At 49.3% G+C, this 11,539-nt stretch overlaps 1 protein-coding gene across 1 annotated transcript; it reads left to right on the plus strand.

The window, feature by feature from the left end:
- The first annotated feature begins 1,678 nt into the window (after positions 1–1,678).
- On the plus strand, positions 1,679–3,912 carry LOC132574385 (receptor-transporting protein 2-like). The gene is made up of 2 exons (XM_060242747.1): positions 1,679–1,834; positions 3,292–3,912. Exons 1-2 carry the CDS (start codon positions 1,679–1,681, stop codon positions 3,910–3,912), a joined length of 777 nt encoding a protein of 258 aa, XP_060098730.1.
- Positions 3,913–11,539: the final 7,627 nt, after the last annotated feature.

Genomic DNA, 11,539 nt, shown 5'->3' on the forward strand with positions numbered 1-11,539 from the left:
CTCACAGGGTGTCTGTTGTGGGGGAGGAAGGGAAAGGAGATTGTGAGCTGCTCTGAGTCTCTTCGGAGTGGAGGGTGGGATATAAATCCAATATCTTCATCTACCTCACAGGGTGTCTGTTGTGGGGGAGGAAGGGAAAGGAGATTGTGAGCCGCTCTGGGACTCTTCGGAGTGGAGGGTGGGATATAAATCCAATATCTTCATCTACCTCACAGGGTGTCTGTTGTGGGGGAGGGAGGGAAAGGAGATTGTGAGCTGCTCTGAGACTCTTCGGAGTGGAGGGCGGGATATAAATCCAATATCTTCTTCAATATCTTCCTTCCTCCCCAAGAGAAAACAGAAGTTTTGCTCTGTAGCGCCTGTGAGATTAAGCAAGCCTTGCAAAGCAAGCTGTGATGAAGAAGGAAGCAAGAGAGAGGGAGAAGGAAGCAGATGACAGCCAGTTGCTCGGGGGCCTGATAGGAGCCCTCTGAGGGCCTGATTTGGCCCCCGAACTGCATGTTTGACACACCTGCTCTATGGCATTGTACTCGGCAGAGGCCCCTTCCCTCCCTAAACCCCTCCCCCTTCTGGATAGGTACCATAGAGTTTTGCCTTCCCAAATTTCTACAATGTTCAGGAAAAACCATTGAGTTTCCCCGGAAATGCCCAGAGCGGCCACACATGATGTCGCCAGCGTGGTGACATCACCCGCAAGTGACGTCATCATGCCAGCGACATCGGGTGAGGTTCCCCCCGCGGGCGCAATGTGGGCCGGTAGGTTGGGAACCTCCAGGGCGGGAGAACCCCCGCCTGGCTCACACCCTGAATAAAACTTTGTTGGGGTTTGTAGAATCTTTCGGGCTCAAGTGCCGTGCTCTACTGGAGAAAGTTTTTCTTCCAGACGTTTCGTTCTCAGCTGCGGAGAACATCCTCAGTGGCATTGCAGCTGCAGCAGGCGCTCTGACCTTCTTGGCTGCTGTGCATTGAGTGGGGCCAGGGCTGCTGGAGAGCTGCTATTTCTAGGCTGGAGGGGGTGTGATGAGAGGGCCTATAGGCCTAGAAATAGCCCCTCCAGCCTAGAAATAGCAGCTCACCAGCAGCCCTGGCCTCACTCAATGCACAGCAGCCAAGAAGGTCAGAGCGTCTGCTCTGGCTGCAACACCACTGAGGATGTTCTCCGCAGCTGAGAACAAAACGTTGGGAAGAAAAACTTTCTCCAGTAGAACACGGCACTCGAGCCCGAAAGATTCTACAAACCCTAATGTTGATGCCAGCCGTGAAAACCTGAAATCTTTGATAAAACTTTGTTGGTCTTAAAGACGCCACTGGACTCTTACTTTGGTTCCCCAAAAAGAAAGCTACTGAAGTTAATCCTATGAAGGCTGTTTCTTACCCCTAAGGTGACTCGGTTAATGATTGTTATTAATAATTATTATTCCATCTGAGCTGAGCCTTGTTTGGTAAGAAGGCCACCTTCGATAAGGTGAAGTTGCTTTCGTTTCTCCCTCCTGGCCTCTCCTTGGCTCACCTGAGAAAGGAGGGAAGGCAAAGAGCAAAGCTCTCTCTTCCCTGAGAAGAAAGTGTCCACGACTGAAGGTCAGAAACCTCATCGGCTGCGTCTCTCCCTTCCATTCTGCCTGCGACGGGCTTCTTCAAAACCGCAGCCTACACAAGGCCGGCCAAGCTGGGAAGGAGCATGTGGGCACTGAGCATGGATGAGTGGCGAGAGGTCTTTCGGCAGCAGATGCGAGAGGCAAAACCTGGCGACAACTGGAGTCTGAAGAACCAGGATCAGCTGGATGTGCACAGCTTGGAACCTGGGTGGGAGAGGTCCCTGCAGGAACGGGCCCATGCAAGGTGAGGCCTCGACTCCTCCTGGGGAACAAGGGAGCAAAGAAGGGCGGCATACACATGATGATGTGGAAGTAGGGTTGCCAATCCCCAGGTGGGGGCTGGGGATCCCCCGGTTTGGAGGTCCTCCCCCCACTTCGGGGTCGTCAGAAAGCGGGGCGGGGGGTGGTGGGTGGAGGGAAATGTCTGCTGGGCACTCCATTATTCCCTCTGGAGACCAATTCCCGTAGGGAATAATGGAGAATCGATCCCCGGCTATCTGGGACTCTGGGGAGCTGTTTTTTGAGGTAAAGGCAGCAGATTTGCAGCATATCATCCTGTGCCTCTCTCCAAAATACTCTCCAGGTTTCAAAAGGATTGGATTAGAGGGTCGAATTCTAGGAGCCCCCAAAGAAGGTGCCCCCATCCTACATTATTTCCTATGGAAGGAAGTCACTTAAAAGGTGGGCGGTCCCTTGAAATGTGATGGCCGGAACTCCCTTTGGAGTTCAATTGCGCTTGTCTTTACTATGCTTTATTAGATTTATATCCCGCTCTCCCCGCTGAAGCAAGCTCAGGACAAGTTGTCACTAGGGTTGCCAATCCCCAGGTGGGAGCAGGGATTCCCTGGTTTGAAGGCCCTCCCCCCGCTTCAGGGTCGTCAGAAAGCGGGGGGAGGGGAGGGAAATGTCTGCTGGGAACTCTATTATTCCCTATGGAGATTTATTCCCATAGAAAATCATGGAGAGTTGATCTGCGGGTATCTGGGGCTCTGGGGGGGCTTTCTTTTGGGGTAGAGGCACCAAATTTTCAGTAAAGCATCCAGTGCCTCTCCCCAAAATACCCCCCAAGTTTCAAAACGATTGGACCAGGAGGTCCCAATTCTATGAGCCCCAAAAGAAGGTGCCCCTATCCTTTGTTATTTCCTATGGAAGGAAGGAATTGAAAGGGTGTGCTGTCCGGCGCAGCGGCCTCGCCCGCTCCAGGATGGGGCGGCTCGCCATGCTCCCCGGCGCTGTTTCCACCCTCCCCTCGCTTCCATTTTTTTGGGGAGCGGGGGAAGAGGGTGGAAATCCTGGGGTCCCCCGCCAGGGCGGGAGGGTTGGGAAGCCTAGAGAAGATATAGGAGATTGTAAGCCGCTCTGATTCAGGGAGAAGGGCGGGGTATAAATCTGCCCCCACCTCACAGGGTGTCTGTTGTGGGGGGGAGAAGATAGAGGAGATTGTGAGCCACTCTGAGTCTCTGATTCAGGGAGAAGGGCGGGATATAAATCTGCCCCCACCTCACAGGGTGTCTGTTGTGGGGGAAGAAGATATAGGAGAGTGTGAGCCGCTCTGAGTCTCTGATTCAGGGAGAAGGGTGGGGTATAAATCTGCCCCCACCTCACAGGGTGTCTGTTGTGGGGGGAGAAGACAGAGGAGAGTGTGAGCTGCTCTGAGTCTCTGATTCAGAGAGCAGGGCAGCGTACAAATCTGTAGTTCTTCTTGTTTGCTTACATGTATCTTCCTTTCCTTCTCCTGCCTTCCCTCATTAGCTTTGCGTGTTCCCAGTGCGACCGCACGTGGTCCTCATATCAAGTGGTGATCTTGTTCCACATGCTCTGGGAGGGAACTAAGCGACAGGGATGGGTCAAGAGGAAGCTCTTCCGCCAACAGTGCCAAGGCTGCTCCTCCACCCAGAAGGAAAGGCCACTCTTCACCAGGAAGGACGTGGAGAGCGTCATACAAGCCTTGATCCTGGACATCCGTGAGAAATGCTATGGAGAACGTGTCCGTCGTATTGAGCTCTTGGAGGTGGTGTGTGAGGGAGGAGGACCGCACAAGAGAGAATTCTGTGAGGCCTGCCAGATGGGGCTACACAAAGGGCACCATGGGAAGCCTGACGGTGCACTGCATCATGGGAAGTCTGACACTGCGCTGCATCATGGGGAATTTGACGGTGCACTGCATCATGGGGAGTTTGACACTGCGGTGCATCATGGGAAGTCTGACACTGTGCTGCATCAAGGGGAGTTTGATGGTGCACTGCATCATGGGAAGTTTGACACTGCACTGCATCATGGGAAGTTTGACACTGCGCTGCATTATGGGGAGTTTTGACGGTGCACTGTATCATGGGGAGTTTGACGGTGCACTGCATCATGGGGGGTTTGATGGTGCACTGCATCATGGGGAGTCTGATGGTGCAATGGGTTCTGGGAAGCTTAGTACTGCAGTGTATGGTGGGAGTTCCCAAACATCAAGGTGTTCTTCCTCAACCCTTCCTGAAGTGTCACCTATTCATATTCCCTGGAGCAGAAGTCTGGTTCGGCTACCCAGCCCGCCTGCGTCGTCCACGTCTTCCCATCCTTGCCCCTTGTCTTCTCGGCCTCGCTTCATTTGCTGCGTTGGCTGCATTGGCTGTATTGTCATTCTCACCGTTTGCATCACTGTTGTGTTAGTTGGTTATGTGAATGGCTGGTTTCTGGGATAACAGAGCAGAGGGCCCATCTAGGAACTGGCATAGAATCGGTAGTGCCAAATGGTGGCCTTACAATACCTCCAAAAGCTCCAATTATGCCGATGGTACCCAGGAGTGCCAGGCTCACCATCAGGAGGGGATGGAGGGTGGGGAGATGGCATGGAGGGGCGTCATTGCTAACGTGATTATGGGAGTTCCTGGGAATGCCTAGAACTGATGGTGGTAGCTCTAGGAATCTCTGGAATCTCTTTGGTTTTCCCTTAGAGTTTTCAGCAATTCCTGAGCTCCTGTGGTCGCTTCTGTGTAGGAGTGCCAGGTCCAATGTTCCCTCTACGCTGTGGAGTCTTGTGAGCAAAAATTCTACTTGGTGAGCTGCTGGCATTGAAGTGGTGAGCTCCTAAATCAATCAGTTTGCTCTGGGGGATTTTTCCTGAGCTGAGACAAAACTGGAAGCTAAAAAACTCATGCTAACTCAGCTTAGAGGGAACACTGGGCAGGGATGAAGGGGTAGGAGATTTGGGGATGGAACCTCACTGGGGTACAAAAACCCCAGAGAAAGGCAGTGTCCTTCCTTCCTTCCTTCCTCCCCTCCCTCCCTTCTTTTCCCTCCCTCCCTCCCTCCTTCCTTCCCTCCCCTCCCTCCCTCCCTTCCCTCCCTCTCTGCCCCCTTCCCTCCCTCCCTTCCTTCTTTTCCTCCCTTCCCTCCCTCCCTCCCTTCCCTCCCTCCCTGCCCCCTTCCCTCCCTCCCTCCCTCCCTCCCTTCCTTCCTTCCTTCCTTCCTTCCTTCCTTCCTTCCTTCCTTCCTTCCTTCCGAGAGGAGTGAAATAATGAAATGAGCTGAAACAGAAGGAACCAAATGTAATGTCTTAGTGATTGTTAAGGTGCAAGGAGCGGAACCGGGTACAAACATTTAGTAACCATAGCACAGGTGTAGTAGCCATTGTTAAAACGCAGAAGCGGAAAAGAAATAACACGGTTGAACAAGCCATGGCAACAGTAAAGATTAATAGCAATGGAGACTAATAAATAGCAAATACGCAGGCGTAATCAAGTAATGAATATTAACTGACACACCCCACCTCGGGGAAAGGTAAATTTAAATGCACATGCAATGTATGTAACGGGAGTGGTACATGTCAAGGAGGGGGTGAAGTAGGCGTGCCGGGTAGCCTGTACCCTCTAAGTACCTCAGCCTATGGGGAAAGGAGGAGGGACTCATCGGCCGGGAGTAAAGGATAAAATGGCATGTATGGAACTAATCAGGGAGCTCGTTGAAAAGCGACTCCCCTCTTTCTTAATATCAATAAAGTTGTATACTTTAAAGGAGACTCCTGACTGACAGCTCTTTTTCTTTGCATCTCCTGGAGGGGCCAGGGGAGGCGGACAGATTGTCTCTAACACTTCCTTCCTTCCTTCCTTCCTTCCTTCCTTCCTTCCTTCCTTCCTTCCTTCCTTCCTTCCTTCCTTCCTTCCTTCCTTCCTCCCTCCCTCCCTCCCTCCCTCCCTTCCTTCCTCCCTTCCTCCCTCCCTTCCTCCTTGGATAAAAATATGGAGCAGAGGTCCATCAGTGGCTCTTAGCCACAGCATTTTATTGGAACTGTCTGGGGCAGTGATGCTCTGTATTTTTGGTGCTGGCGGGGGGGGGGGGGCAAAGTGGAAGGGCTTCTAGCCCCACTTGTGAACCTCCTGATGGCACTTTTGTTTTTGACTGTGTGACACAGAGTGTTGGATTGGATGGGCCATTGGCCTGATCCAACATGGCTTCTCTTATGTTCTTCTGTGACACAGAGTGTTGGACTGGATGGGCCATTGGCCTGATCCAACATGGCTTCTCTTATGTTCTTATGTGACACAGAGTGTTGGACTGGATGGGCCATTGGCCTGATCCAACCTGGCTTCTCTTATGTTCTTATGTGACACAGAGTGTTGGACTGGATGGGCCATTGGCCTGATCCAACAGGGCTTCTCTTATGTTTTTATGAAATTAGCATTATCATGCAGCTAACCTGTTAGAGTTCTTTGAGAGGTGAACAAACACGTGGACAACGGGGACTCAATAGATGTTGTTTACCTTGACTTCCAGAAAGCTTTTGATAAAGGTCCTCATCAAAGGCTTCTTAGTCCTTAGTAAGCTCAAAAGTAATGAGGTAAAAGGACAGGTCCTCTTGTGGTTCAAAATCTGGCTAATTAATAGGAAACAGAGAGCAAGTATGAATGGGCAATTTCCTCTGTGGAGTCTGGTGGTAACAGCAGTCGGGTGCCGCAGGGCTCAGTACTGGGTCCAATTGTTTTTTAACTTGTTCATTAATTATTAGGAGTTGAGAGTAAGCAGAGAAGTGGCTAAGTTTGCAGATGACACTATATCAGCAGTCCTCAACCTTTTTGGCACCAGGGACAAGTTTTGTGGAAGACAATTTTTCCATGGACCCGAGTAGGGGGGGTGGGGATGGTTTTGGGATGATACAGTTGTACACTTTATTTCTGTTCGTTTGGTGTGGTGGTTAAGTGCGCGGACTCTTATCTGGGAGAACTGGGTTTGATTCCCCACTCCTCTTGCACCTGCTAGCATGGCCTTGGGTCAGCCATAGCTCTGGCAGAGGTTGTCCTTGAAAGGGCAGCTGCTGTGAGAGCCCTCTCAGCCCCACCCACCTCACAGGGTGTCTGTCTCCTGAGAGCCAGTTTGGTGTAGTGGTGAAGTACGCGGACTCTTATCTGGGAGAACCAGGTTTGATTCCCCACTCCTCTTGCAGCTGCTGGAATGGCCTTGGGTTAGCCTAGGGCTGCCAATCACCAGGTGGGGGCAGGGGATCCTCCAGTTTGGAAGCCCTCCCCCCCACTTCAGGGTCATCAGAAAACGGGGGGAAGGGAGGGGAGGGGAGGGGAATGTCTGCATGGCACTCCATTATTCCCTATGGGAGACTTCTTCCTATAGAAAATAATGGAGAATTGATCCGCAGGTATCTGGGGCTCTGGGGGGGGCTAGTTTTTGAGGTAGAGGCACCACATTTGCAGCATAGCATCCAGTGACTCTCCCCAAAATACCCCCCCAAGTTTCAAAAAGATTGGACCAAGGGGTCCAATTCTATGAGCCCCAAAAGAAGGTGCCCCTATCCTTCATGAGTTCCTATGGAAGAACATAAGAACATAAGAGAAGCCATGTTAGATCAGGCCAATGGCCCATCCAGTCCAACATTCTGTGTCACACAGCAGCCAAATATATATATATATATATATATATATATATATATATATATACACACACACACACACACACACACACACACACACACACACACACTGTGGCTAATAGCCACTGATGGACCTCTGCTCCATATTTTTATCTAACCCCTTCTTGAAGGTGGCTATGCTTGTGGACACCACCACCTCCTGTGGCAGTGAATTCCACATGTTAATCACCCTTTGGGTGAAGAAGTACTTCCTTTTATCCGTTTTAACCTGTCTGCTCAGCAATTTCATCGAATGCCCACGAGTTCTTGTATTGTGAGAAAGGGAGAAAAGTACTTCTTTCTCTACTTTCTCCATCCCATGCATTATCTTGTAAACTTCTATCATGTCACCCCTCAGTCGACGTTTCTCCAAGCTAAAGAGCCCTAAGCGTTTCAACCTTTCTTCATAGGGAAGGTGTTCCAGCCCTTTAATCATTTTAGTTGCCCTTTTCTGAACTTTCTCCAATGCTATAATATCCTTTTTGAGGTGCGGCGACCAGAACTGCACACAGTACTCCAAATGAGACCGCACCATCGATTTATACAGAGGCATTATGATATTGGCTGATTTGTTTTCAGTTCCCTTCCTAATAATTCCCAGCATGGCGTTGGCCTTTTTTATTGCAAACGCACACTGTCTTGACATTTTCAGTGAATTATCTACCATGACCCCAAGATCTCTCTCTTGGTCTGTCTCTGCCAGTTCACACCCCATCAACTTGTATTTGTAGCTGGGATTCTTGGCCCCAATGTGCATTACTTTGCACTTGGCCACATTGAACCGCATCTGCCACGTTGATGCCCACTCACCCAGCCTCAACAGATCCCTTTGGAGTTCCTCACAATCCTCTCTGGTTCTCACCACCCTGAACAATTTAGTGTCATCCGCAAATTTGGCCACTTCACTGCTCACTCCCAACTCTAAATCATTTATGAACAAGTTAAAGAGGATGGGACCCAGTACCGAGCCCTGCGGCACCCCACTGCTTACCGTCCTCCACTGCGAAGACTGCCCATTTATACTCACTCTCTGCTTCCTATTACTCAGCCAGTTTTTGATCCACAAGAGGACCTGTCCTTTTACTCCATGACTCTCAAGCTTTCTAAGGAGCCTTTGATGAGGAACTTTATCAAAAGCTTTCTGGAAGTCAAGGTAAACAACATCTATCGGGTCTCCTTTGTCCACATGTTTGTTCACCCCCTCAAAGAAATGTAACAGGTTAGTGAGGCAAGATCTTCCCTTTTAAAAGGGAAGGCTTTTAAAAAGGTGTGCGGTCCCTTTAAATGTGATGGCCAGAACTCTCTTTGGAGTTCAATTGTGCTTGTCACACCCTTGCTCCTGGCTCCACCCTCAGTGTCTCCTGGCTCCACTCCCAAAGTCTCCTGGCTCCATCCCCTAAGTCCCCAGATATTTCTTGAATTGGACTTGTGAACCCTAGGTTAGCCATAGCTCTTGCAGAGTTGAAAGGGCAGCTTCTGCGGAGAACTCTCTCAGCCTCACCCACCTCACAGGGTGTCTGTTGTGGGAAAGGAAGGTAAAGAAGATTGCGAGCCGCTCTGAGATTCTGAAATTCGGAATGGAGGGCAGGATATCAATCCGATGTCGTCACCATCATCTTCTTATTACTACTCTGTTATATAAAATGAAATAATTATACAACTCGTGGCCCAGTACTGGGTCCCATGCTCTTTAACTTGTTCACAAATGATTTGGAGTTGGGAGTGAGCAGTGAAGTGGCCAAGTTTGCGGATGACACTAAATTGTTCAGGGTGATGAGAACCAGAGAGGATTGTGAGGAACTCCAAAGGGATCTATTGAGGCTGGGCGAGTGGGCGTCAATGCGGCAGATGAGGTTCAACGTCCCAAGTGCAAAGTAATGCACATTGGGGCCAAGCATCTTAACAATAAATACAAATTGATGGGGTGTGAAAGGGCGGAGTCCGGGCCGTATGTTTGACACTCCTGCCATAAAGAATGTTGATCTACGCTTCAAAGGGGGTCAGTGACAGTAGAGAGTAAAACAAAGTAGGAGTCAAGTGGTACTTTTAAGACCAACAAAGTGGCTAAAAAGGCAAATGCAATTTTGGGCTGTATCAACAGAAGTCTAGGGTCCAGATCACGTGATGGGATGGGCATCACTTTACTCTGCTCTGGTAAGACCTCCCCTGGAGTCTTGTGTTCAGTTTTGGGCACCGCATTTTAAGAAGGATCTAGACAAGCTGGAATGGGTCCAGACCAGAGGAGGGCGACGAAGATGGTGAGGGGTCTGGAGATCAAGTCCTATGAGGAAAGGTTGAAGGAGCTGGGGATGTTTAGCCTGGAGAGGAGGCGGCTGATAGGTGATAGGATCACCGTCTCCAAGGACTTGAAGGGCTGTCATATAGAGGATGGTGTGGAATTGTTTTCTGTGGCCCTGAAAGGTAGGACCAGAACCAGTGGGTTGAAATTAAATCAAAACAGTTTCCTGATCAACATTAGGAAGAACTTGCTGATCATTAGAGCGATTCCTCAGTGGAACAGGCTTCCTCTTTGGGAGGTGGTGGGCTCTCCTTCCTTGGAGGTTTTTCAACAGAGGCTTAGATGGCCATCTGACAGCAATGAAGATCCTGCGAATTTAGGGAGAGGTGCTTGTGAGTTTCCTGCATTGTGCAGGGGGTTGGACTAGATGACCTTGGAGATCCCTTCCAACTCTGTGATTCTATGCTTCTAAAGTTTTATTCAGAACGTAAGCCTTCATGTGCTCCAAGCACACTTCATCAGACGAGGAATCAGGTACAGTGAGCACAGCTAAGAACATAAGAACCTAAGAGAAGCCATGTTGGATCAGGCCAATGGCCCATCCAGTCCAACCCTCTGTGTCACACAGTGCCAAAAAAAATTATATATATACACACACACTGTGGCTAATAGCCACTGATGGACCTCTGCTCCATATTTTTATCTAAACCCCTCTTGAAGGTGGCTATACTTGTGGCTGCCACCACCTCCTGTGGCAGTGAATTCCACATGTTAATCACCCTTTGGGTGAAGAAGGACTTCCTTTTATCCGTTTTAACCTGTCTGCTCAGCAATTTCATTGAATGTCCACGAGTTCTTGTATTGTGAGAAAGGGAGAAAAGTACTCCTTTCTCTACTTTCTCCATCCCATGCATTATCTTGTCAACCTCTATCATGTCACCCCGCAGTCAACGTTTCTCCAAGCTAAAGAGTCCCAAGCGTTTCAACCTTTTTTCATAGGGAAAGTGCTCCAGCCCTTTAATCATTCTAGTTGCCCTTCTCTGGACTTTCTCCAATGCTATAATATCCTTTTTGAGGTGCGGCGACCACAACTGCGCACAGTACTCCAAATGAGACCGCACCATCGATTTATACAGGGGCATGATGATACTGGCTAATTTGTTTTCAATTCCTTCACCAACCATACTATATGTAGCTCTGCTCACTGTACCTAATTCCTCGTCTGATGAAGTGTGCTTAAGAACATAAGAGAAGCCATGTTAGATCAGGCCAATGGCCCATCCAGTCCAACATTCTGTGTCACACAGTGGTCAAATATATATATATATATATATATATATATATATATATATATATATATATATATATATATATATATATATATATATATACACACACACACACACATACACACTGTGGCTAATAGCCACTGATGGACCTCTGCTCCATATTTTTATCTAACCCCCTCTTGAAGGTGGCCATGCTTGTGGCCGCCACCACCTCCTGTGGCAGTGAATTCCACACGTTAATCACCCTTTGGGTGAAGAAGTACTTCCTTTTATCCGTTTTAACCTGTCTGCTCAGTAATTTCATCGAATGCCCACGAGTTCTCGTATTGTGAGAAAGGGAGAAAAGTACTTCTTTCTCTACTTTCTCCATCCCATGCATTATCTTGTAAACCTCTCTCATGTCACCCCTCAGTCGACGTTTCTCCAAGCTAAAGAGCCCTAAGCGTTTCAACCTTTCTTCATAGGGAAAGTGTTCCAGCCCTTTAATCATTCTAGTTGCCCTTTTCTGAAC

Source organism: Heteronotia binoei, chromosome 6, assembly GCF_032191835.1.
Source record: "Heteronotia binoei isolate CCM8104 ecotype False Entrance Well chromosome 6, APGP_CSIRO_Hbin_v1, whole genome shotgun sequence".
Classification (NCBI taxonomy): domain Eukaryota; kingdom Metazoa; phylum Chordata; class Lepidosauria; order Squamata; family Gekkonidae; genus Heteronotia; species Heteronotia binoei.

Coding starts and splice junctions, on each gene's coding strand:
- LOC132574385 (XM_060242747.1), top strand. CDS start 1,679: ATGTGGGCACTGAGCATGGATGAGTGGCGAGAGGTCTTTCGGCAGCAG. Junction 1,835..3,291: donor CCCTGCAGGAACGGGCCCAT/GCAAGGTGAGGC, acceptor ACAAATCTGTAG/TTCTTCTTGTTTGCTTACAT.